Raw genomic sequence first — 27,249 nt, forward strand, 5'->3', positions numbered from 1 at the left:
GTGGCCACCCACAAGGTTTCAGGCACACATTGCCTTTGCCAGAAGGGTCTGAGAAAATCTTGAGACTAACACACTGCATCTGGGAGATTCTGAGAGTGCCTGTCCTCAGACAAGTACACACTGTAACAGAGCTTAGTGACCACCTTGCCTTCCAGCTCTGTGGGCTCAGACCTATGGCTCTTCTAGAAGGTAGTTTTTCTAGTCTGGCTAAGAAATCGCCACTTGAGTGTCCTCTTTGAGTCATGTTTCTAAGCTCATCTTATGATATATTCCCCTCCCCCCCAATCAGGGAAGTCTCAGGGTGCCCCTCCTTTCCCAACGGCATGCTCCCAGTGGCATCTGATAAATATTTCTAGAGTGTTCCCGTGGAAATATTTTGTTCAGTTCAAAGCGATCCTTTCTTTTCAAAAATCTCCAAACCCAGTTCTTAATACGAAGCATTAAATTTAGAATAGCATTCAAGTTTGCATCCTTTTTAAAAAAACGCCTTTAGCTATCTCAGGAACTCAGATAATACTTAAGCCCCACTTCCTTACCACATAATGGAAAGAGATGAAGTGATCCATGACTTTTGTGGTAAGGGCACACAAGCTGATGATGCTAGAGATGAAATTCTGCCCTCAGAGACCCCACTGCCTCTCTCAGATCCCACAGAGCCCTGCATGAGCTGAGTAACCTACAGCCACTCTACTCCGGGGAGCCACCGGTAGGCACAAGAAAGGAAGCTGAGTTGTGCCAGTCTGGGCGAAGCCAGGAGTCCTAGAGAATCCGCAAGCTCTCCCAATCAGTGAGTGTTTAAAAAGAAGTGCCATTTATTTATATCATACAGTAATTCCTCATTTTAATAGTCACCTCAGCTAATGACTAACAGCACATAGCCCCAAAAAAGGTCAGCCAAGTGACCTTGATTGAGTAGGGAGAACTTCTTATAATGAGCTCATTTGTATCTGGATACAGATAGATGCACAGAAACACTGCAGCGGCAAGAAAAGTCAATGCCCGTTTATCTTCCAAGGTAGGGGAGATATGCCCCCTACCCCATTCCCATTGACTTTGACACCAAACAAGTAAACTTCAACTCAGCCCACATGATGTGAAGGCTGAATTCGTTTGGTCCAAATTAAATCGCATTTATGAGTTGTGACACATAAGTAGTCTAGAATTTTACACTTTTCACCCCGAAGTATGAAGAAAAATCTCCACCATTTATATTCAGGGTCTATTGGATCCCCTCCTGCAGTCACCATATGCGGACCATCAGAGGACGGTGGGGCTTAAAGATTCGTGGGAACTCAAGGAGTGACCAGCAGACTAGCTCCATAGTGGTTTTCTTTCTTTCCTTTTTTTTTTTTTTTTAAATTAAGAAACACCAGAATGAACTTGAAATTGGCAAGACCTCAAGAGAGAAACCAGGCTGGCTCTGAGCCCAGTTAGCATGGATGGGCTGGACGTGGACTTGGATCTGGCTCCTTCTTGGACTCTAGAGTCAAGAAAAATCTATCTGCAGATGCGTGGGTATTAGATGGAAAGCTGGGTATCCCTTCCTGGAGACCCCAAGGGTCCTCTAACCCTCTGCCCTGGTAGCTGCTCTCCTCCTTCCCAGATGCTAGGCTCTGCCTCTGCTCTGAGACCCCCAATGTCCTTTCAAGAAGCCCTCCTTTGTTACTTAATTTAACCACAGTCTGTTTCTACTGTGTGCTACTTAGCAAACCTTTTCTGTTCCCCCACTCTCATTGTGTTAAGGACAAACACTGGTGTCACATTAGTCTGACCCAGAAACTTGCTCTTTAAAAAGGAACTGTTGGTTACTTCCCTGGTGGTCCAGTGGTTGAGTGTCCAAGCTCCCAATGCAGAGGAGTCTGGGCTTGATACCCAGGCTGGGAATTAGATCCTGCAACTTGCAACTAAGATCCCCCATCGGGCACCTAAGACTCGGTGCAGCCAAAAAAAAAAAAAATCTTACAAAGAAACTATTCTTACGATGGTGAGTTTTGAGAAATTCTAGCAGGTGTCTGGGATGCGTGGGTGCCTGGAACCCCAACAGCATTGCTAATACAGCCCACTTTCACACAGGCACTCTGACATTCAGGGAATTTCAGGCCACTCAACATAGAAGGAAACAGAGCAACCCATTTCTTCCAGCTCCTCAGAAACCAAAGAGGCGACAGAAAAGGAGAAAGGTCATGGGAAGTGGAGGAAAAGGGCAGGGAAGGAACATTCATCTGACAAGGTTCCAGGTGGCCAAAGGAATCTCTGGGTCTCCTTTCCAGGTGAGGAAGTTTTAGGAACTGTGGAATCACAGCTCGGGCCTGGAGGGGGCCTCAAGAGCCTGAGCTGCACTCCCCTCACTGTTCAAATGGGGCGGCGAGGTTGCGGGGAGGCTTGGCCACCATCTCAGAGCCGCTGCGAAGCAGCAAGTTCCCCAAGAGAGAGTCTCCCATCTAAATGGTGCTCAAATCAGCATGTCAGAGGTGTGTTGAACTGACTTTGGGAAATGCTGGGGTCAGATATTTTAGAGGCCAGTGTAGGGCTCCCCTGGTGGCTCAGTGGTAAAGAATCCATCTGCCAGCGCAGGAGCCACAGGATCCATCCCTGGGTGGGGAAGATCCCCTGGAGACGAAAATAGCAACCCAATCTAGTATTCTTGCCTGGGAAATCCCATGGACAGAGGAACCTGATGGGCTATAGTCCATGGGGTTGCAAAAGTGTCCGACATGACTTAGCAACAAACCACCACCACCACCAACAATAGGGCCAGATGCTGGACGCCGAAGCCCTAAGGTGGCTGATCTGAGTGTCATTCAGAGCAGGCCAGCCATGGATTCCATTTTCCAAAATGCTTTCCCACCCTTCACCTTATCTGTGAAACCCTGCTGCCCTATACCAGGGTGGCATCTATTGTTCATTTTGCTAATGAAGAAACAGACTGCGAAGGGTTGTTGTTGTTCAGTCGATAAGTCGTGTCTGACTCTTTGAGACCCCATGGACTGCAGTGCCCCAGGCTACCCTGTCCTTCACTATCTCCACGAGTTTGCTCACACTCATGTCCACTGAGTCGGTGATGCCATCTAACCTTCTCATCCTCTGTCGCCCCCTTCTCCTCCCTCTCTCATCTTTTCCTGTCTTTTCCAATGAGTCAGCTCTTTGCAGCAGGTGGGCAAAAGTATCAGAGCTTCAGGGAAGGGCTAGGAGATGCACTCAAGGCCATCCAGCTAGCCATTGGAGAGCTGAGACAGGCCCACGGTCCATCCCATCAATCTCGTCTTTCTCCCACAGGATAACGGAGACAGGTACTCCCAGACCTGCCATTCCAGATGGCTTCCATCTGCCTCCCGAGAACGGTGCCCTGGTGCTTCTCATTGCAACAGAATGGAAGGTTTAGGACTAAGGATTCAGTCCTACCAGTGGGCTTGCATGCCTTGCATCAAACACAACGTGCATCCCCCACTGTGCTGCCTTCAGCTCCCTGCCCCAAGCCTGTAAGGATCTCTGCTGCTCCCAGGAATGGTCTGGGGCCCAGCAGGGGAAAGGTGGTTTGCCCACTGCCCTCAGCCAAACCTACACAGGCCCCCTCCTGCACCCACACCTTTGGTGGCAACAGAAGAGCTCCCAAGCCTCTGTTTGCTCTCCTGGAGCCTGGGATGTGGACTCAGGAGGCCATCTAGTGCATATGTCTTTTTCCCTTAGTTGGGATGCAAAGGGACCAGTTTGCCACTGATTTTTCAGCAGAGACACACATATCAAGAACTGTAAGAGCGCAAAGGGCTCCATGCCGGCTTTGCAGCATCTCTCCACCTTCCTTGCCGCAGAGGCCGAGCCTGACTTTCAAAAAAGGGCATACAGCTCTGGGCAAATCCCGAGGAGGATAACTCAGTGTACATTGGTGCCATGGATGGCAGACACCCTTTGGGGATTTTCCTGAGGGCCTCTGGAAACCAGAAGGAAGACTGAGTGCAAAACTGAACGTGTAGTGTATATCAAAGGAATGCAGCATTGTTGATTCTTAGCGGGTCTGCCTGAATATTAGATGCAAATAAGTGCTAATAAGTACAGTGGGAAAAGCTAATGGAAAAACCGTCTTTCCCAGTCGGATCACTGTGCACAGATGCACAGGGCAGCTGAGACAGCCTGACCAGCCACACTCACGGCTGGCCTGGCCCGGGGAAAACCTGTGTAGACATGTCCTGTGGAGGTAGAACTTGTGTAGACTCATCCAAGGGAAACACTTGTGGTCCAGAGCCTCTTCCTGGCTGCAGGGCTGGGGTCAGGGGACAGAAACTCCTCTCCGCATCCTTTCCCCACTGCCCAGTGTGTGTGTGTGTGTGTGTGTGTGTGTGTGTGTGTTTGTCTGAGTGAGTGTGCATAGTACTGAAGAGGTTCCCTTGACCACCAGGCTTCTTCAGCAACCAGCCCAGCTGCACAGCCAGGACCCCAGGTGGTGAGAGGGGACTGGAGGAGTAGGGAGGAAGGGCACAGGGGCTGGGATGGGGCAGTGCACTCTGGGCTCCTCCTCGGGCAAGTAGCTTTCTGCTCACTTCACCAACAACCACAGCCCTCCTTCTTGCCATCTTTCCTTCTGGTCTGTTCTGACAGCTTTTGCTCATGGGATGGATAAAGACACTACTGTCCTGCTCTCCTCGGACTGCAAAGAGATCAAACCAGTCAATCCTAAAGGAAATCAGTCCTGAATATTCATTGGAAGGACTGATGCTGAAGCTGAAGCTCCAATACTTTGGCCATCTGATGTGAAGAACTGACTCATTGGAAAAGACCCTGATGGACGTGAGTTTGAGCAAGCTCCAGGAGTTGGTGATGGACAGGCAGGCCTGGCGTGCTGTAGTCCATGGGGTTGCAAAGAGTCGGACACCACTGAACAACTGAACTGAACGGCCCTGCTCTTCCTGACATTTGAATGCTTGTCCCTTGTATTCAGCCCCTCCAATCTGCACCTGACTGAGGTGAAGCACCTCGATTTCAGCTGTATACATCTGCCCCCTCTCACCCTCTCCCATACCCATAGAAGTAACATGTGGCCAGTGGAGCTGTGGCTGGGGCTAGGGTCCTGGGTCTGACAGTCTTTGAGCTCAAAGTCTTAGAGAGGAAATCCTAGCATCCAACCTATTCTATTTGGAATCAGCAGGCCCAGTGCCAGCTCTGCCATCCTCCAGATGTGTGGATTCCAGCAACTTGGTGGCTTGTGACTTGTATGCTTGGGGCCAAACTTGAACCTCAGTTTCCTCCTCTATAAAACAGGAATAATAACACTTGGTTTGTTGTTGCAGGAACTAAGGGAGATCAAGGTAGCCTATCAGCAGATACCATGAGAGGAGGGTGAACATCCTTCACTTTATTTTCCTAAAGGTTTCTGAAAATACTGAGCATCCCTTCAAGATGAAGAGGTGACTGATTTACAGTTTCATACAGTTTCTGTGAAAGCCAGCCTGCTTTCCTTCCCAGCACCTGCTTGCCCCCTGCAGGTGGGGGCTGCCGCTTCTCCTAAAGAAAAAGGACAAGAATCAGAGCCCCCCCCCCACCCACTCCCTTTGCCTCCCGGCTCTGCCCTGGGGTTGTGTGGCTATGGATATGTCACGTGTCCACTCTGTTATTGTAGGGTGCGTAGGTAGAGGCGTTGGTGGACCCAGGCTGACCCCTACGCCCTGACACAACAGGGACTTCAAGGAGATAGCCTTCAAGGGAAAGCCTGGGGCACTTTCAGCTGAATCCAGAGCCCCAGGAATTTGGGGATCCATGCGGACACAGGGTTCGAGGCTGCCCAAGACCTTGACTGAAACCCACCGAGGCTGTAGCCCAGGAACCTCTCAGAGTCTTCAGATCTATCCTCTGCGTTCCGCCGGCCCCGAGCCCCCGCAACGTCGGGTCCTAGGCGCGCCCTCCTGCCCAGCTGCGGTCACGGCCCGCTCTGGTGACGCCTTGTCCTTTTCCCGGGTCCGCGCCAGCGTGCGACCCAGCGAGGCAGTGGCAGCGCTCCGGCTGCGGTCTGGAGCCAAGTGGCAGCCCAGAGTCCTGCTCAGGGGGAACCTGGGAGACGGGCGCCGCTCGGGGCATCCCCACCCCCACCCCCGGGGCCGCCGGACCGCGCCCAACGGCGTTTCCCTCCCAGCTTAGCCGCCCGTGGGGCCGCGGGAGTCGGAGAGCGCGCGTGGGCGCGGCGCCTGAGAGCTCCCGGGAGGGAAGAGTCGATTGAGGTGTGATCCCCTCCCGACCCGGCCACCGCCGCGGCCGCCACCACCGCGGGGCGGGGCCCAGGCCGGGGGCGGGGCGCCGGGCGGGCGCGGCGCTATTTCCAGCCTCGCCGGAGGCTCCGCTCGCACTTCGCTGGGAGCCTTCCTGGCGCGAGAACCGGATCCAGCGGGGCTGAGAGGAGAGGAGACGAAGGCGGCGGGAGACGGGAGGGGGGCGGACCGGAGCCGGGGACAGACGAGGAACACGCCGCCGTGCCCTCTCCCTCTTCTGCGCGCTCCGGTTGCCGGCCCTGCGCCTCTCGCCTCGCCGACCTCACGGGGCTCCGCTCGGAGCTGGAGGAGACGCCGGGCCCTAGCCGGGGCGGAGGGCGCCCTGCTGCCCGGGCGCCCCGAAACGGAGGATTCGCAGTGGAGGACCGCGCCGGGGCTGGAGCCTTCCGCGGCCCCGAAATCGCCGGCTGCGCCAAGTAAGTGCGCTGCGCCCCCGCCCCACCCCGTCCCCGCCCTGTGCCGGCTCCCGCCGGGAGAGGCGCCCCGAAGGGTCCCCTGGGGCTGCACTGCGCCCCAGCCCCGAGAAGCCCCGAGAAACGACGCGGTAAGAGTTCCAAGCCGCGAGCGGGGATAGAGAGCGCGGGGTTCCAGTCTGGCCGCACTTTGGGGACTGGCTCCAGTAGCGGGAACTTTAATTAGACTTTTGCTCCTTGGATTTTGCTCGTCGCCGCGCGTCTGCGAACTGTCATCCCGCGGGCTCACTCGGTCCCTGCGGATCCTCCGCTCCTCTTTTTCGCCCTGGATGCTGGGCGCGGGGAGGCAGCGTCGGCCCTGGAGAGAGCCGTGCGGGAGCCCGGGGGCTCCCCGAGCTTTCCCGCGCGCTGGGGACGGGGACTCGGGGACAGGTTGTGACGGGGAGGCCCGAGGGAGGAGTTAGAGGCTACCTTCTTGGCTTCCTACGCTACGGCGGAAGGTGCGCCCGCGTTCCATTTGCGCGCATCCTCACCCCACGACTCTCCGGCGCACCAGCCTGTTTTGTACTCAAGGAGAGTGTATGTGCGTCAGTGATCCTGTGAAGGTGTGTGCGTGCGCGTGTCCAGGAGTGCAGTAGTGCAGAAGCCCGGGAGTGGGCGGTGAAAGGATCCGCTTTGCCGCGGGACCCAGCCGAGCTCCGGCGGCGGCTGCAGCTCTAGCTGCTGGCTTCTAGTTCTGCGACCAGCTCTGGCCTCGCCCGAGGCTGTCCCCGCCCGGCCAAGGCGCGTTCGCGGGATTTAGTCATGCCAGTGCTGGCGCTTGTGTCGGAGGTGACCCCTGTCTCTTCCCCTAACTTTGGCGGTACATTTAGGGCTCCAGGCCCTGCGACCCCGACCTGGAGCTGGCGGCAACCACGCAGCGCCCTGGGCTGTGGGCACTCGTTGCCCGGCTGTCTGTCCTAGCCGAAAAGTAGGGGCCAACCCCGGGATTCCCTGTCCCTTAGCGGTCCCCAATACTGTGGTGGACCCTGGTCCTTGGGCCGCCTCCCAGCTGGAACCTGGGCCGTGATTGGCTCTGCTAAGTGAAGCGGACTGGGCCCCCTGTTTATGCTTGGCCGCAATCTGGCCTGGCAGCAGAGCCTGAAGGAGAGGCCAGTGAGTGAAGGGACCAGTGTCGGGGAGGAGTGGTGGTTGCAGAGGGGTTAGGGGCAGACAAGCCCCTTTCCCATCCCTGGGCTGCTTACAAGCTGCACTACCAAGATCCCTTCCTTCCGCTGATCTCTCATATATATCTGAGTTCACCTTGACCCTTGCCCGTGGGGTGGAGAACTTTCCCTAAGTCCAGCCCTAGAACAGTGCAGCCTCCAGGCAAGAGTGGCAGAGCCCTCTTTAAAATTTCCCAGCTGCCATAGCCTCTCCTAGCCACCCTCTGCTCCTGTCCCAAAGGCAAGGCAGACAGGCCACCAGGAAGGTTGACATTCTGGTCCCTGGAGGAGGCCCTGTTTTAATCCAGACAGCCCACTGCATATGGCAGGACGTGTTGTGGGGAGCCTTTGGCCTGCGTGAAGCGCGTTCCAAAGACTTGGTCAGACTTGCCTCTGTGAAGTGACCCAAAGGAGGGATAACATTCAGACTCTGAAGAGAATTGAGCCTCATAGGATGATCGATACTCCAATAGCAGTTGAATAGAAAAAAACCCCCCACAAAGTCTGACCCCATCCATTGCCTGGCCCATTCACCCTGGGACAGAGGGAAGGCACAGCATATTTATTTATTTACCTGCAATCAGACTCCGTGAGAGTGAATTATGTTCCCCCTGTATTGATTTTTAAAAAGACCCCAAATTAAAAAGTCAAGGCTTTCTTAAAGCAAGGTCAAGGGTTAATTATTTATAGAGAGACATCAATCAATCAGTGGGGGGAGGGGCTTACTTCCAGATTGCCTGAGCAGGCAAAAGGGAGCATCTTCTGATTTTCTCTGCTTCGGCTAGTAAAGAAACAGCCTTGTCTGACCTCTTGGGCTTCGCAGAGTTGTCCTGAATGGTGACCGGAGAAGTATGCTCTGTAACTCAGCCTGCAGTTGGAGATGCCTTTTTAATCTTGTAGCCAGAATATCACTTGGGAAATTTCATGCATATTTGCTGTGTTTCCATAATGAACATTTACTGATTACAGAGTATCAAGGGAATTTCATTTTTTAAACATTTATTCAAATCTCTGTTTATGAAAGCTAATAAGTCTGAGAAAGTTCAGTAACTACTTTTTTTTTTTTTTGCCATATGGTTGTTGGGAAAATATGCCTGGTGGGCTCATCTCAGAATTCACCTTCTAAAGAAGGAACATCAGATTCTCCTGATTGGAAATGCCATGCAGCCTGCTTCTCTGCTCATCACTCTGGTTGGTGTCAGTGGTGGCTGGATAGGCTATTTGTGGTTGTGCCGATCGAAGAGATGGGAGTTGTATTCATTGCTAGCTGATGCATCTGGTTGAAGGCACATACAGTAGGCACTGGGATCTTTGGGGGGATGATGGGGGAAGGTGTGGTGCCCGATCTCTTGTCTGCTGCCTGGCCTAGAGTCTCAGACACCTGTCTTAGCCATACCTGCCACACCTCCCTGGTTTACCCATGTGTGGCAACCATGTGGGAGAAACATGGAGCTTGGAGGGAACATATGGGCAAGAAAATGGACAAAGGATTATGGTAGCTCTTTCATGAATAACTACGGCAATTAGAGTCAGTAAACACTGTGAAATAAGTACCCAGCCTTTCAGCTAATCAGAAGGTAATGAGTTATAAACAGAAAATTTATGTAGTGCTGGCCCAAGGAGATCAATGTGACTGTGACATGGGACAACGAGACATAAAAAAGCGATCAAGAATGATTGTCTGGATGTGTATGTGGCCACAGTATCTGGGAGCCTGGGGATGTTTGCTGGGGGCAGGCAAGAGCGTGCTAACGGCATGGTGACAGTAGGCGCCCCAGCTCTGTCTTTGGAGCCACTGCCAAAGCTCATCTGACGCCAGAGCAGCTGTGTTCCCTCCCTCCTGGGAAAAGGCTGCCCAAAGGCAGAGGAAACCCTTGAGTTCAGGCAGCCGGAGGACAGAGCTGCATTAGCTCAGGTAGCAGAGGACACAGGAGACAACGTCTCATTTCCTTCCGGCTGGAGGATGTGTGACCCTGCGGTCGGTAAATCACGGCGACAGAAGATGAGACTTACAAATTGGCCGAGGGAAAAAGTTGTGACTTTTACCCTGTACAAAACTACCTGTCATTTGTGATCTGGTGCTCCAGCCTGCACCTGCTGGCCACAGATGCATCCTCAGCCACTGGCAGGCTGGAGCGGCCTGCGTGCAATCCGGGTGGGTTGACAGCGAGAAGCAAAATTCCATCGTGAAAGCCACCTTTGGGGAAGTCAGAGTGTCTGCAGGAAGGGGGCCTGGGTCCCAGCATTTCCACTCCCCACCTTGAAGGTCACGCACTCCTGGGACATCAGTACTTCTTGCTACTGGTGACTGAGAGCAAGACACCCTGTCCCTGCCAACCCAAGGCTAGAGCTGGGCCTGGTCAGTGACATTTATTTGACCTAAATTAGAACTATTAACGTTGAAACCTAAAGCTAAAGAATGCTGTGTCCCATACTCCCAGCTTCAGACTCCTTGTTGCCCTCCATTCGGTGACCAAATACAAGCGTGTATTTGGTGTCTGTTACTGGATCAGGCTCTGGGAAAGGCCAAACTAAGAGTGGTCCCTCCTCTTGAAGGTTTTGTCATCTGGTGGAACAGAAACTCCATCACCATCCACTCGTCATGCACCGATTCGTGCTGTGCCAGACGGCCCCATTACTAAACAGGTCACCAACGCATGTGTGATTCTAGGCCCTGATGAATGTGTAGAGGAAATATCCGTGTGGTTGCAAGACAGAGATTTACGATAGAGTAATCTGACCTAGACCGACGGCCCTGGAGGACTTCCTTGAGGAGGTGACTCTCCCACTGAGCTCTGAAAGAAGAGCTGTAACTAAGCATGGAGGGAGCTTTCCAGTGTAGAATGTGAATGAGTGAGAGAGATGGAGCTGACCAGGAGCTGTGGGAAGGCCCATGTGGCCAGCAGGGTGAAAGGGGGAGATGGGGTTGAAGACACAGACAGAGTCCTGACTGTAAAGAGCCTCAAAGGCCAGGGAAGGACCTGGGACTGCTGCAGAGCAGAGAGCCCAGCGAGGAGGATTACCCGCAGTAATCCTGGAGGGAGGCAGCTGTGGTCCTCCAGAGGGACGGTGGACCTGAATCTACTGGGGCCTGGTTCAGTGCAGAGCAGAGAAGACGAGGGGACATGAGATGGTCAGGACCATGACTGGAAGACGTCAGCACCCTGAGGCAGGGCCCCTCGGACCAAAGTGTTCCAAGTGCTCCTCCACTCTCGTTGGGTTCGATCCCCCAGGGCCGGCAGGTCAGGCTGCCACTTGTGCGGCCCTGCCTCTGTGCCCCTGCCCACCTGTCACACCTCCTCAGCCAACCCCTGAGCCCTTGGGTCTTCCGCTGCCTTCCCCCAGGCGTTCACTGTTTAGGCTTGGCTCGTGGTGGGCGCACAACAGGTGACTGCGCAGGGTTGGTGCTTTCATGAGGACAGCTGATTGGACACCCTCCTTAATGCCCCCCTGCTGGCCAGAGGTTTCATCCTTGGTAGGTCCTTAAGCTGCCACCCTCTTGAGTCTGACCCACAGCTGGTGGGCACCTGCCCCAGAAAGAGCTCCTCTCCTGGGCCCTGCCTTGGTTCTCTCTCCTTTCCTTGCCTGCCCCCACCCTCTGCGAGGGGCTCTGCCCATGGCCTCAAGCTCCTAACCCCCCTCCGATGTCAGTGAGCTCCCCGTGGCTGGCTGAGCTCGGCTCAGGCCCCGGCTTCCTTGCAGCCCTCAGCTGGGTACCCCCCGGCTCTGTCTTCCAGAACGCGGGTGGGGGGAGCAGGTCTGTGAGTCACCCCGCTTCCCGTTGTTCCCACGCTGCTGGCTTCGGGCCCTGAGCCGAGCGGCCGTGCTGAGCTGCTGGCAGCAGCCCGGGTCACTGTCACCTTGTCCTCACTCTGCCTGGCCCTGAGCCAGCTCCTCCCTGGCGGGGCCGGACGCCGGGATGGGAGGAGAGCCCAGGAGAGGATGCTGGGAGGCACAGGTCCACTCCAAGGGCCCCAGGCCTCTCTGGGGCTGATTCCTCCAGCCCCTGGGCTCTTTGTCTGGAGTTTGGCCTCTTCAGATTCTGGCTGCTGCCCCGCCCCTGCCTTGCCACTGCGGACCACAGGTCGTGCCCTTGTGCTCATCAGTCTCAAGAGTGGAAAGGTGACCCAGGAGAGTGCCCCGCCAGCAGACCCTAGCCCGGGCTCACGTTGACTCATACTTGGCAGACTGGTTGTCCCCACTTCCGAGGCTGCCTCTTCTTGGGGGGCTGACTCATCTCCCTGGAAAAGTCCCATCTGTCCCAGCCTGTGGGCACCGGGACCCTCCTCCAGCCCTGAGATGTGGGGGCTCTGCTTCCCCTGCTCCGCAGGGAGCACCCAGACCCCCAGCAAACACTGACGGTGGTCCTGCCATGTTCTGCACCTCCTGCCAGGTCTGGAGGAAGCCGAGCGAATGCAGCAGGGCTTGATGTAAATCCTGGTCTCCCTGGTGTCTTGGCTGAGATGAGCTTTGCATGGAGAAGGTGGTCAGTGATGGCGGGCAGAGTGTGCTTAACCCTGCAGTCTGTCTACACTGGTGGAGCCCTTGTGTGATGCAGATACTCTGTCTACACCAACTGAGCCGGTGCATGGTGCAGGCAGTCTGTCTACACTGGTTCAGTCAAGGGCGTGAGCCCTGGAATCTTCCATTTAGTCCTTGCCTGCCCCACTTTCAGTGGAGTCTTTGTACAAACTCTAAAACTCTCTCTGGCTTTGGGGGCTTCCCCGTGGCCGAGCTCAGCTCAACCCAGCTTCCCCTCTGACAAGGCCCTGACCGTCAGGCTGTGTCTCCCAGAGCTGCGGTGATTAAGCCCAAGGTACAACGCAGTCTGTCTACACTGGTTGAACCCAGTTCATGATGTAAGCCATTTGTCTACGCAGGTGCAAATGGTGGGTGATGCAGCCAGCCTTTTGGGGACTCCTTCTGCCTCGTTCACCAGGAATATTCTTTTTTTATCCTTTCCCTTATACACATGTATTCATGCTAAATCACTTCAGGCATGTCTGACGCTTTGTGCCCAAAGGACTGTAGCCCGTCAGGCTCCTCTGCCGATGGGATTCTCTAGGCAAGCATACTGGAGTGGGTTGCCAAGAGCCCTCCTCCAGGGGATCTTCTTGACCCAGGGATTGAACCCGTGTCCCTTATGTCTCCTGCACTGGCAGGCGAGTTCTTTACCACTAGCGCCACCTGGGAAGCCCTCCCTTATACACATCTAGGTCCAATTTGAGCCTTCCTTCCAAGGGGCTTTTCTCAGTGGTTCCCTCAGTCTCCCACGTCTTGGTTGGATCTCTTTGGTGGAGGCTGGCACAGGACTGGGGGTGGTGTGCGCATGGGGCATGGTGACCTGCTGCCATATGGTGCCCTCAGCTGGATGCCCCCTCCTGTCGCTGTGCTCGGGGACTGAGCCTGCCGCTGCCACCGTACAGGGGCCACCTGCTGTCGGTGGGCACGGCCGCCTCAACATTCAGCACAGCAGTTACTCCCGAGAAAGATTGAAGGCCGGAGGAGAAAGGGGTGACAGAGGATGAGATAGTTAGATGGCATCATGGACTCGATGGACGTGAGTTTAAGCAAACTCCAGGAGATGGTGAAGAACAGGGAAGCCTGGCGTGCTGAGTTCATGGGGTCACAAAGAGTCGGACACGACTGAAAAACTGAACAGCAGCACTGCCTCGGTGTGTGTGGGGAACCGCGTTGCTTCAGGCTGGGTCCGTCTTGCCATCTCCTGCCCAGATTCCGGGCTTCCGTCTCCACTGAAGTCATTTCACCTCCTGAGGGTTGGCACATCTGCAAATTTAATTTCATGACCATTCATCCCTGGGAAAACACAATCTATGCCTATTATTTAACGCTTCTCAATTCCCTCTACCATGAATTAAAGTGTCAATGGACAGCCATGGCAACCAGCTCCACCCCCTCGCTCTACCCCGCTGCCGCCTTGGGGTTGTGACTGAAGCTCCTGGAGTCAGACTGCCTGGGTTCAAGGCCCAGCTTCACCACATGGTCACTCTGTGGGCTGGGGACTCAGTTTCCTCACCTATAAAACGGAGATGACAGTAGATTACACCTCACAGAGCTGTTGTGCCTAACAGATAGCCCGCCCACGGTAGATGGCAACTGCTGTTATTTCATCATCTTCATTAACTCCTACGTTTGGTCTTTTAGCCAAGGTTCAGTCAGCTGAGCACCGAAGAATTGATGCTTTTGAACTGTGGTGTTGGAGAAGACTCTTGAGAGTCCCTTGGACTGCAAGGAGATCCAACCAGTCCATTCTGAAGGAGATCAGCCCTGGGTGTTCTTTGGAAGGACTGATGCTAAAGCTGAAACTCCAGTACGTTGGCCGCCTCATGTGAAGAGTTGACTCATTAGAAAAGACCCTGATGCTGGGAGGGATTGGGGGCAGGAGGAGAAGGGGACGCCAGAGGATGAGATGGCTGGATGGCATCACCGACTCGATGGACGTGAGTTTGAGTGAACTCCGGGAGATGGTGATGGACAGGGAGGCCTGGTGTGCTGCAATTCATGGGGTCGCAAAGAGTCAGACACGACTGAGCGACTGAACTGAACTGTCCTTCTCCATCTCAGAAGCAAGGAAACCTGGCACTCAAGGGCCTTGTCTAGTGATGTGCGAAAGGCTTAGGGGCGCATGTGGCCCTACTGAGTGGCGTCCCCTTTCTCAGCAGTCTCCTATGGATGCCTCTTCCTTGTCCTGTATTCAGTACGTTTGAAATCTTTAAAAAAAAAAAATTATTGAAGTTTAGTAGATTTCCCATGTTGTGTTAATTACTTCTATACAGCGGTGATTCAGTTATACATGTAAATATTAATATATATTCTTTTCCATATTGTTTTCCAATATGTTTTATCCCAGCATATTGAATATAGTTTCCTGTACTGTACAGTGGTATCTTGTTGTTTATCTATCTTACGTATAATAGTTTGCATCTGTTAAGCCCACACTCCCAGTCCTTCCCTCCCCCAAACCCCTCTTGGCAGCCATTGGTCTATTCTCTATATCTTTGAGTTTGTTTCTGTTTCATAAATAAGTTCATTTGCATCATATTTTAGATTCCACATGTCAGTGATATCACATGGTATTTGTCTTTCTTTTTGTGATTAACTTTGCTTGGTACGATAATCTCTAGGTCCATCCATGTTGCCGCAGATGGCGTTATTTCATTCCTTTTTATTGCTGAGTAATACTACGTTGTATTATGTCCCCCATCTTCTTATCCCGTCGTCTGCTGATGGAAGTTAGGTTGTTCTGTCTTGGCTATTGTGAATAGTTTTGCCGTGAACCTGGGGGTGTGTGTATCTTTTTGAATTAGAGTTTTCTCCGGATATACGCCCAGGAGTGGGACTGCTGGATCGAATGGCAACTCTATTTTTAGTTTTTTGACGAACCTCCATGCTGTTTTCCATAGTGGCAGCACCAATTTACATTCCCACCAGCAGTGTAGGTGGGATCCCTTTTGAAAACTTTTTATTCTAAATACAGTATGCACTCTGAAATGCGCACAGACTGTGGTATATGATGCAATGAATATCTGCAAACAAAACAGGCTGTGTGCCCTGCCCCAGAGTGGGGACCAGAACATGGCAGCATCCCTGAGACCCCTTCCAGGCACTTCCCCTCCAGCAGGGGTGACTACTCTTCTTACTCATAACGGCGTGGATTGGTTTTCTTTCTTTTTAAACTTAATAGAAGTGGAGTCCTCAGTCTGCATACCTTTGTGTCTGGCTTTCCGTTACGTTTGTGAGAGTTCCCCACGTGGCTGTAGATAGTTGTAGCTTGTTCTTTTCCTTTTCCCTTTTCTTTTTGGCTGCTCTGGGTCTTTGTCGTGGAGCACGGGCTCTTCTGTGTAGTGGGTGCACTCTCTACTGGTGGGCTTAGTTGCCCTGTGGCATGTTGGATCTTAGTTCCCTGACCAGGGATCAAACCTGTGTCCCTGCATTGGAAGCTGGAATCCTAACCACCGGACCACCAGGAAAGTCCCGGTTTGTTTGTTCTTGTTACTGTAGAGGATCCCATGGTGGGAAGACATCCCGATTTCTTTTTTGGTTCTCCTGTTGATTGACATTCGGGTTGTTCAGAGTTTGGGGCTTATGGACGGTGCTGCTGTGGACCTTCTTGCGTGTATCTCTTGGGCGTGGGTACACGTTTTAATAAACACGTACCTGGAAGAGAATTGCTGAGTCTCAGAATATGCCCATGTTCGTTCCATAGGCGATGGCAGTTTTCTGCAGTGGTGGTGCTAATCCCCCTGACGCATACCAGGCACTGAGAGTAGCAGGTGCTCCACTTCCTTTCCCACACTTTGTGTTGTCAGTTTCTTTCCATTTAGCTCTTCTGTGAGTGTGTAAGGTATCACACTGTGGTTTCCATTTTATTCCCCAGGCGACTAATGCAATTTTTTTTTTTTTTTTTTTTGGCCAGGGATGCATTGACGTTGAAAACATTCTTGAACAAATTTGAAAATTCATTTCCATCTCTAAAACATGAAGTATCTTAAATATCTAGGGTGCCAGTGATTCCCTCTGCCAAGCAGGTGTAAATCCGCCACATTGTTAGCAACCGGTGGACAGGTGTTTCTCTGGATGAAGCTGGGGGCCTGGGCACCTGTCCCAGAATCACTGGATGAATTCCCATGGTCTATCACACTCTCCGGGGCTTGTCTTTCTTTGCCTTCACAAATCCAGGAGCATTGAGACCACCCGATGTGTCATGTGCGCAGCCGTGCCTCAGTGTCTAGGACAGTCCCGGTGCAGAGTGGGACCCGTGAACACCCACTGAATGAAGGGCCAGGCAACAGAGTGTGGCCCCTTGGCTTCTGTCCTCTCCCACCCCAGATGACTGGACAGGGCTTGTTGGAAGCCTGGGCTGCTATGAGGAGGGCTCTAGAAGTTGAGTTCACCAATCCTGGAGGGTGTCCCATCCTGGTACTCCATTCCTCTAACTCTGGGGTACCCAACCTGCATTGGTCCGTGGCCTTTTAGGAACCAGGCTGCCCAGCAGGAGGTGAGTGGCGGGCAAGGGAAGCTTCATCTGCCACTCCCTATCTCTCCCCATCGCCCACATTACCGCCCGAACCATTCCCACCCTCCCTCATCACCTGGTCCATGGAAAAATTGTCTTCCAGAAAACTGACCCCGGGTGTCAGAAAAGTTGGCGACCACTGCTCTAAAAGACCCCCTCCAGCAGCCGTGCTCACCCCCAGGGCTCCAGGCACTGGCCATTTAGAAGCACCTCTGGGCCCCTCGTCCCTGATGGGCTTATCTGTCACTGGGTCCCTCTGTAGAAAGCAAGACTCCATCCCCCCTCCAAGCCGCCTCCTCAGCTTTTCAACACCAGCTTCTCACAGATGGCATGCAAAGGGCGCAGAGGACATGCCCTCCGGTGAAGTGAAGGTGAAAACACCATGTGTATTATCACCTCACCCGTTCCTGCTGCATCACATTTCGATGGGGACCATGATAAAGCCTCCTTTCTTTGGGGGTGGCTTGGTCCTTTTCTCCTCAAGTGTGACATCATTTTATTTGGAGAGCAGCATGGCCAGTGGGGGATGAGAGCTCTGAGTCAGACCCAGGTTCAAATCCAGATTCTGTTCTTGCTTGGTTCGGGGACCCAGCCATTGCCTCCAGAGAGAGATTCACATACAACTCTGATGCAACCCATGGGGAGGTGACTGGGAGGTCGAGATCTCTGGGGCTGAGGAGTGAGGGCAAGGGATTCTAGCCAGAGCGTCTGCCAGAAGGGGCTCTATAGAAGGGGGGACATGGGCTGGCCTTCAGAGATGGGGAGGGGGAGATGACTCCTCAAGGATCACCCACTGTGAGCCCCACCCCTGTGGGTCCAAAACGTGACGTCCTCAGGGAAAGAAGTGTGTTGAGCCCCCAGGAAACTCTGGTCTAGTTGACATGACCCTCATAGAACAATGATCAGATCTCACTGGAGAATTATAGAAGGCTTCCTGGAGGAGACGTGGTTCTGCATGTCAAAGGCCAGGGGTGAGAACTTTATCCTGGTGTCAGTAGAAATTTTCTCCAGGGTTGTGTGGCAGGGACAGTGTGAGCTAAATACCAATCGCTTTAAAATAGGGCAACAAAGAATCCATGACACATATTGTTTATGCGATGTGGAGGCGGGTGTGCAAAGATGGAAGAGCTAAAAGCAGTTTGGGAAAAACAACACCTTTTTTTTGTGAAAAGACAGATTAGAAAGGTTTATGCTCTTCTGTGATAACTAATATGAAAAGTTTATCAAAGTTAAAAAAAAAAACAAAAAACCTTTGACGCTTTCTCCAAATTGATTTGAAGACTTGGCAGATTTGAGGAATCGTTCAGTAATGTTTTATGGGTTGATGCTAATTTGATGCTGCAGACCCATGCATCGCGCCAATTTACTGCCAAACCAACATTAAGCATGGACCTTTCGTGCAAGGTTTATAGGCGGACAGCTCATAAAGATGCATGCTTGACAAGGATTCTGCTCCTCTTAGGATGTGCTATATGAAGTGTTTATCAAAACCCAACTAAATCGCCCTCCCCTTTTACTCATAAACAATCTCTGGGGACTTAGGCCTGAATCTCATACAATATTTCATGCAGTGTTTCCCATGCAGCATTTCATGCAGAATTTCACCACTCCCGGGTCCTGGTACCTGGGCAACCTTGTCTGTAAAAGCCACAGGTACTGGGTGGTGATAGACGAGGGAGCCCTTTGGGTGGAGGATGCCCTGAGGGACCTCTTAGGAAATGACTTGATACCCAGGTCCTGGGAAGGCTGGTGACACTCTTTGTAAGGGGGTCTCCTGAAACAAATCAAAGGTTGCAATTAAATGAGATCTGTGTTGTTGTTTTAATCGCTCAGTCGTGTCCGACTCTTTGCGACCCCGTGGACTGTAGCCTTCCAGGCTCCTCTGTCCATGGGATTTCCCAGGCGAGAATCCTGGAGTGGGTTGCCATTTCCTTCTCCAGGGGATCTTCCCAGCCAAGGGAGCGAACCTGCATCTCCTTCATTGGCAGGTGAATTCTTTACCACTGAGCCACCAAACGAGATCTGCGGCCCTGAGGAAATACATTTCACGCTTTCGTTTTTGTTTCCTGGACTGATGTGTGATGGATCCTCTCTGCCCATCTCTCTTCATCCAAATATGCTGTCACAGCCTCTTCAGTAAGGAGATCATCGCAGTTTGGTGCTTTGTTTTGCATGTCGAAAAGTGTTTAACAATAAAAATTATCAAAACTCCTGTCTTTCATTGCTGAAAACCACAGCGTCTGTTTTCCCAAAGGAAAGTCGGACTTCCATTGATATTAGTCTAGTCTGTACCACTCCAATCCCTCGATTCCTCCCATCTAGTGTTAATTACAGGGCTTAAATGGAGAAGGTTGCTGGAGGGGGCAAGTGGGCATAACACTGTTGGCACGGAGCCTCATGGGGCTTCAAAAGGGGAGATTTGATCTTGGGCAAATGTCAAGGCGGTTTTGAAATCTGTGTTATGATATCAGCTCACTGCCAGTGTAGGGCTTCATCTGGATTTCATAAATATTGTATGGGGCTCTCTTCCTGCCACCTTGGCCAGCTGGAGAATACAACAGCCACCCCCAACCCCGCCACACACACACATACGCACACACACACCAACAAAACCATCACAATTGCGATCTACTGTAGAGTTCTCATGAAAAACCAATTGGTGATATTTCAATCACAATGTTCCTGTAACAAATTCCATTCAGATCCTGTTGGAAAGGGAGTTAAACCTTCCTCCTGCTGCTGGGAGAATCTACGCTAAATGTAGCTTCCTGGGGCCCTGGCAGCCATCCAGGGCTTTGTAAGTTATAGTTCTCTGACCTGGTTCTCCGAGTGACCTTGGAACCTCCGAGCGGCGATTCCTTAGGTTGACACATTGCCCTCTTTTGTCATCATCTCTTGAGAGAATGTCCCTAAGCCAAGCGAGCGCTCCCAGCACCCATATGAGCAGAGGCTCTCAGGGAGCGCGTGGCAGGTGATTGGAAGATTGCTTGTTGCTGCTGACCTTTCCTCTGAGATTTATGCCAGCTGCGAAACAGCCCAATATTGTGTGTACAGGCAGCCTGCAGGTGACAGGAGTCTCTCCCCAGCACACAGCGGGTAATCCTGGAAAATAAGAAGAGGGACAGTCTGCAATTACATTCATCAGCTATTTTTGGTTAAGGAATAAACAAAATGGCCCAAAGTGCTGCTGTTATGGATTCTAGCAAAGGAGTGGCGTGTAGGAAAGATTAATGTACAATTAAAATCCATGTATGGGTAAATTACAGGGTGACAGCTATCTAATGCAAACACTGCAGACGTGTAATTAAGAGGAGTTATGGGCTCTCGAGGGTGGATTTGCTGAGGAAAGTGTTAGGGAGCTGTCTGTGGAGCTGGAAGGGCAGGGAGGCTTGCTGGGATGGGGGGCCATGCAGGTAGTGAAGAGGAGCCCCCGCCCCCCACAGCATCTGGGGGGCAGCCTGGGATGTGATGATCCCCAGATCTTTCAGGCGGCACAGCTGCCCCTCCACGGTCCACCAGTTCCTGTTCCAAGCTTCCAGCCCTTTCTGGAGCCATTCTGCTCTCCCCCTCACCTTTGGCTTTGTGACAGCGAGCGCCCATGGATGTCTTTTTTCCCCCTCATTTTTAATTTCTCCTGCTTTGTCAGCTTTTTAAGGAATATGTTACATTATGTGGAAATTGGATGCTAACAAGATTTGTATGAATAAATTAGACTCTTAACTTTTTATGTTATTACAAAATTGAAATAGACTCTAATGACAGTCAGAATTAATGTTGTGTTTCAAATAAATGCCGGGATGTGACTGAATTTTCAGTGCACTCTCTTCTTGTGTGTCTAGCTCTCCCTAGAAGGCCTTGCCTGAGAGAGAGGAGTCTCTCTCAGAGCTGCCCCCACTCCCACCCCTGCCTCTTCCAGAGAGGCTGCCTCTAGCGCTCAGGCTGGCAGTGGCCCTCCAGATGCTTCCCTGACCATCCCCAAGTGATGCTCTGCCAGACGCTACCATGGGGGCTGCTGGGAATATCTGCAGCCGATGCTCCCAACAGCATCCCTCCTCACCAAATAATTGCCCTCACAAGACTTCCCTGGTGGTCCAGTGGCTAAGACTTCACGCTCTCAATGCAGGGGGCCCAGGTTCAATCCCTGGTCAAGGGACTAGATTCCACATGCCACAACTAATGATCTTAGTGCTGCAACTAAGACCTGGCACAGCCAAATAAATAAACGTTTTTTAAAAAAAAATCACCCAAGGTTACACCCCATCTGCATCCAATGACTGGCTGTGTCCATCCATCCCCACTCCAGATCCCCCTGTGGGGCCGGTTCAGGCCTGAGTTGTGAGGCATTGAGGTCTGTTTCTCCATCTGCCCACTTCTGCCCTCCTCATTTCCTCACAGGGGCCTCTACCAAGAGCCCTTCCCAATAAACCTCAGCGTTTCCAGGAAACTAAGCTCTTGGGGATTTTGGTTTTCCTAAACGAACTGTCTGCCCGGTGAGTCTGTTCTGCTGGAATCAGAGTCCCCAAGGATCAGGATCCTTCTTTCTGCTCTGTGTCCCCTTCTTAAGCCCAGGGCCCGGGTGAGGCAGGGACCAGGCCATGACTTCAGTCCAGGTCTCCCTGGGGAGAGTTTGAGCAGCAGCAGGCTCAAAGGACTCCCCCGGATCTGAGCTGCTTTGGATAGGGGGCAAACTTGGAGAGATTTTCTGCAACAAAACCCCCACTGTCCCAAAGATTTCACATGATAGGTTACTTAGTAGTAATCTACTAATTATTCATTAAACAAATAGTACTGAAAGCCTACTTGTTGAGCCCAGATCAGAGCAGGGGCTGAAGGCACTGGGATGTGAGCACTGGTTCCCACAGCCAATGGTAAGAGGAAAGAGGGGCCTGGTAAGGTGGGGAGAGAGCATGACGTAGCCCAGACATGGAATTTTCCCGCCGGGTGGAAAATTCAGCCCCCCAGTGCAGCCGGGCCTCCTGGAAAGGAGGTGGTGCAGTCTGGGGTGCCTGGGGACACTTGTCTCTTTGGAAGAGGGGAAGGGAGCTCAGATCCAGCTGCCATCGCAGTGATTGGTTCAGGGTAACCAGATATTTGAATATTCAACAATCAGTAGATTTTTACATGAAGTCTTTCCCTTTCAAAAATCTGGAGACTAATTCAGAATTTAAAAATCAAAGTCTTACATAATATGCCCACGAGCTGCATTTGGCTTCTGGGCTGGAGGAATTTGGAGCCCAGAGCTTCATTGACAAGGTGATCAATTCTCCCCCTGGAGGGTAAGGGCCAGAGCTCTGGAAAGGGACGGTCACTACCTAGACTGAAGGCCATGCTGAAGAACTGTCAGGCTGCAGGCAGCTGTGACCTGCCCAGATGGGGCTTCTGTCCTGGGACATCCCCCATCCATAGTCTGCTGCAAGGGGGTCTTCACTGCTGGGGCTTCAGGCATCAAGCTGCTGGCTGGACCCCAAGAGCAGCTGGATCCTGGCAAGTCCAGCCCTGGCCAATTGGACCACTCATCGTGGGGTTTGGTGGGTGAATGGGTAGCAGAGGGACCTGGGCAGATTCCTCCACCCCATATCTGAGGGACCTCACCTGAAGCTTTCTGCCTTCACCTTCACAAATCTTAGTGATTCCCTGCAGGAATGCCTGAAGAGCAGAAAAGAAGAAAAGTCTCATTGCCCAAACTACTCTGTATCTGGGGTTCCCATCCATCGTCACAGAGTGGGAGAATCTTCTGTTTAATCACTTTATGTACATAAACTCATAAGTCATATTCATTTTCTAAAAAATTGTGATAATTTTTATGCCCACTGCACATAACCTGTTTAATTACTTTATACATCATGAACGGCTTTCCCTGGTAATGGATCTCTTTTCATCCTGCTTTTGACACCCACATGGGGTTCCTTCCAATGAATTTATCATAATTTATATAAACCATTCCCAGTTGGACATATTGGGGGGTTTTCATTTTTGTTTTTCAGTTTTAAAGAACGTTGATGTGAATTTTCTTGTTAGTATTCCTTTGTGTCATTTCAGGATAAATTTCTAGAAGTGGAATTGTTAGCTCAAAGGGTATGCCCACTTTTAAGACTTTTAATACTTCCTGATAGATCACCTTACAGAAAGACTCAGTGGTGCAGGAATGTGCCTTTTTTCATACCAGCAAATCTTTATTTTTTAAAATCTTTGTCAATTTGACAGGTTAAAGAGGGGCATGCGTATTGTTTTTTTTTAAATAACTTGTATTTACATCAAGGCAATATGTATGTGTCATTTTAAAAGCATAAGAATAAAAGGTGTATAATATATCCAGCAATCTCCTGCGTCATCCCTCCCCACCTCTCTCAGCCCTGCTCCCCAGAGGCAACTCCCTAGGACTCTTTGAGCTATTTCCCTGGCGTGTATTACTACTTCTATATTTATTTCCACATCACATGCATATATACTGCAGGTGCAAAATGGCCAGCCAACCATTATTTATTGAGCACTCACTCTTAGCTTGCTTTTTGTAAAATGCCAGCTTCATCATTTGCTTAATTCTTGTATTTACTGAGCTGCTTTGGGTCTCTTCTGTTTTTGTCTGTCTATTCTAGTACCAGAACCCACTATTTTAATGATTGTAGCTTAGAAATAAACATTTGTAATACCTTAGAGGGCAACTCTCCTCTTGTGCTTGTGTGGTATCACATTTTTATTCATTTAGGTACACTCTTGGAAATATTGGGTCAAATTTCAAATACTATCCAATAGAAATTTGTATTTGGACTGTGTTTCACTTATAGATAAATTTAGGAGAAGGTTGCAGATAAATTGACCTTTTACTTTATTTATTGTGTTTTACCATATTGAGTCTTCTGATTCATTTACTCAACAAATATGTGTTGAAACCAATTGTGTGTCAGGCGCTGGGGACCCGTCAGGAAACAAAAGAGAGGAAGATCCCAGTCCCCCATGAAGCCATGACGAGAGTTGCTTTGAAGAGCCAAGCAGGGTAAAGTGGGTTGGAGCTGGGGGTCGGGGAGGAGGGAATGGGTAGGTCAGAGTAGGCCTCAAAGGTGAGATTTGGGGGAAAGGAGGACATAGGCCAGGCAGGTGATCCGGGACAGTGGTTCTCAACCTGGGGTGATTGTGCCTGCCCTGGGGAATTTGGCAACATCTTGGGAGGTGCTATTGGTATCTAGTGGGTACAGGTGAGAGATACTGTTTCACATCCTACAAGGCACAGAGCAGCCCCCATAACAAAGAATTGTCTGGCCCCAAGTGTTGTTGGTGCCAAGATTGAGTAATCCTGATCCAGGCAAAGATTTTCCAGGCCGAGGGACACTTAGTGAAAGGTCTTTAGCCAGGAGTGAGGAACAGCAAAGAGGTGGAGAGATGGAGGGGAGGGCAGCTGGGAATGAGGCCAGGGGAGGGAGGGTGGATGGGGAGACGGTCGATGATCCAGGCTGTGCAGGGCAGGATAAAGGAATCCGACTTTATTCCATGTGAGGTGGGAGCAGCTGTGGAATTTTGAACAGGGAAGTGTGCCATGATCGAGTTATGTTTTGAGAGGATCATTCTTTTCTTGCTGCCAGATGAAGGCAAAGAGAGCTGGCAGGCTGTTGCAGTGAGAGCTGGTGGTCTGGGCCGAGATAGTAGCGTGACGTGGAGAGACTGCATCAGATTCCAGAGATTTTGAAGACAGCTTACAAGATTTCCTTATGGATTTTCATAGATGGGGTGTGAGGAAAAGAAAGTTTTTGTCTGAGCAACTTGAAAGATGGAGTTACCCACAGTTGAGATGGGAATGGCAGAGGGCAGAACTGGTGTTGGAGGGGATTCAGTTAAGGACACCCAGTATTTGAGATGTCCAACACACATCCCACTGCAGATGTTGAATATCTGGTTAGATATGAGTCAGGGGTTACAGAGAGTGGTGGGAGCTTGCAGTATAAATTTGGGAGTCATCAGCGTGTGCCTTTTGAAGCCATAAGACTGACTGAGGTCAGTAAAGGAGCAAGTGTAGATAGAGAAGAAAAGAGGACCAAAGACTGAGACCAAGAATATTCAAACATGAAGAAGTCAGGAAAATGAGAAGGAACAAACCGAAGAGACCAAGAAGTGACTGGGGATGTGGGAAGAATGGCAGGAGAGTGTCGTGTCCTTGTGGTTGTTGTTCAGTGGCTCAGTTGTGTCCAACTCTTTGCTACCACTGTGGACTGCAACATGCCAGGCTTCATTGTTCTTCACCATCTCTTGGAGCTTGCTCAAACTCATGTTCATTGAGTCAGTGATGCCATCCAACCATCTCATCCTCTGTCGCCCCTTCTCCTCCTGCCTTCAATCTTTCCCAGCATCAGGGTCTTTTCTAATGAGTTGGCTCTTTGCATCAGGTGGCCAAAGTATTGGGGCTTTAGCTTCAGCATCAGTCCTTCCAATGAATATTCAGGACTGATTTCCTTTACGATTGACTGGTTTGATCTCCCCGCAGTCCGAGGGACCCTCAAGAGTCTTCTCCAGTTCAAAAGCATCAATTCTTTGGCACTCAGCTTTCTTTATGGTCCAACTCTCACATCCATATATGAGTACTTGAAAAATCACAACTTTGAGTAGACGGACCTTTGTTGGTCAAGTAATGTCTCTACTTTTTAATATGCTGTCTAGGTTGGTCATAGCTTTTCTTCCAATGAGCAAGCATCTTTTAATTACATGGCTGCAGTCACCATCTGCAGTGATTTTGAAGCCCAAGAAAATTAAGTCTATCACTGTTTCCATTGTTCCCCCATCTATTTGCCATGAAGTGATGGGACCAGATGCCATGATCTTAGTTTTTTGAATGTTGAGTTTTAAGCCAGCTTTTTCAGTCTCCTCTTTCACCTTCATCGTGTCCTAGGAGCCAAGTAAAGAAGGTACTTCATGGAGGAGCTGTGTCAGATGTTGGTGGCAGGTCAGGTAAGATGAGGACCAAGGGTTGACCAGTGGATCCACTATGTGCCTTGGCAAGAGTGGCTTCAGTGAAGTGGGGGAAACAACGTTCTGATTTAAGTGGGTCTATGAGACAATGGCAAGAGATGAGATTGTGAACATGGCACTCAGATTTTGCAGTGAAAGAGAGCAAAGACATGGAAAGGGGAAAGAGGAGAGGTTTTTTGTTCTTGTTTGGTATTTCATTGGGAGAAATAACAGGATATCATATCGATGGGAATGATCCAATGAGATGCAGGTGGGAGAGGGGAGAGCTGCTGGTTCAAAGTTCCAGAAAATGTAAGAGAGCATTGAAGTTGGTAAAAAGTGGGGGCACTGATCCTCGGAGCACAGACACTTAACCTCTGGCAAAGTGTAGAGAAAGCTGAGAAGACAGACTAGCGGGTGCCAATACGGTGATTGAAATCTGGAGGTTCTCTGTCTCCTTCTCTGTCTCTCTCTCTCTCCACCCCCACCCACACAACTTTATTGAGATATAATTACATACCATACTATTCACCCATTTAAAGTGTACAGTTTAATAGTTTTCAGGATGTCCACATCATTGTACAACCATCAGTAACATTTTCATCACCCCAAAAGAAATTCTGTACTTATGAGCAGTCACTCCTTAGTTATACCTCCCCAGTCCTATGCAGTCACTAGTCTACTTTCTGTCTCTATAAGTTTGCCTATTCTGGACATATACATTGAGTCGTATAATATGTGGTCTTTTTCTTTCTTTCCTTTCTTTCACTTAACATAATGACTTCAAGGTTCATTCATATTGTGGCACTTCATTCTTTTTGTGGCTGAATAATATTCCATTGTGATGTATGTGCTGCATATACTATTTTATCCTTTTATTAGTTGATGGAATTTGGGTTGTTTCTACCTTTTGGCTATGATTAATAAAGTTGGTGTGTACACATTATTGGGCAAATTTCTTTGTGTATGTGTGTGTGTGTGTGTGTTTTCATCTCTTTGGGGCATATACAGAGAAGTGGAAATTCTGGGTCCTTAGGTAACTGTATGCTTAACCTTTTGAGAAACTGCCAGACTGCTTTCCGAAAAGGCTGTACCATTTCGTGTTCCCACCAGCTGTGTATGGGTATTCTCATTTTTCCACTTTCTTGCCAATTTGTTTTTGTCTGTCCTTTAGATTTTAGTCATCCTAGTGAGTGTGAAGTAGTATTTGATTTGCATTTAGTATTTGATTTCATTGTAGTTTTTATTTGCATTTCTCTAATGATTAACAATTTCAGCATCTTTTTATGTGATTATTGGTCATTTGTACATCCTTGGAAAATGTCTGGGCTTCCCAGGTGATGCTAGTAATAAAGAGCCTGCCTGCCAATGCAGGTAGACACAAGAGACACAGTTTCGATCCCTGG

At 50.7% G+C, this 27,249-nt stretch overlaps 1 protein-coding gene across 1 annotated transcript in view; it reads left to right on the forward strand.

Annotated features, from left to right (window-relative positions):
- Positions 1-5,748: 5,748 nt before the first annotated feature.
- The window catches only part of LOC129630622 (translation initiation factor IF-2-like), a 49,426-nt gene continuing 27,925 nt past the window's right edge, over positions 5,749-27,249 (forward strand). Inside the window, exons 1-2 of the mRNA XM_055551132.1 lie at positions 5,749-6,108; positions 6,309-6,670. Of these exons, the coding sequence (XP_055407107.1) occupies positions 5,749-6,108; positions 6,309-6,670 (722 nt within the window). The remainder of the gene's footprint in view (positions 6,109-6,308; positions 6,671-27,249) is intronic.

Source organism: Bubalus kerabau, chromosome 17, assembly GCF_029407905.1.
Source record: "Bubalus kerabau isolate K-KA32 ecotype Philippines breed swamp buffalo chromosome 17, PCC_UOA_SB_1v2, whole genome shotgun sequence".
Classification (NCBI taxonomy): domain Eukaryota; kingdom Metazoa; phylum Chordata; class Mammalia; order Artiodactyla; family Bovidae; genus Bubalus; species Bubalus kerabau.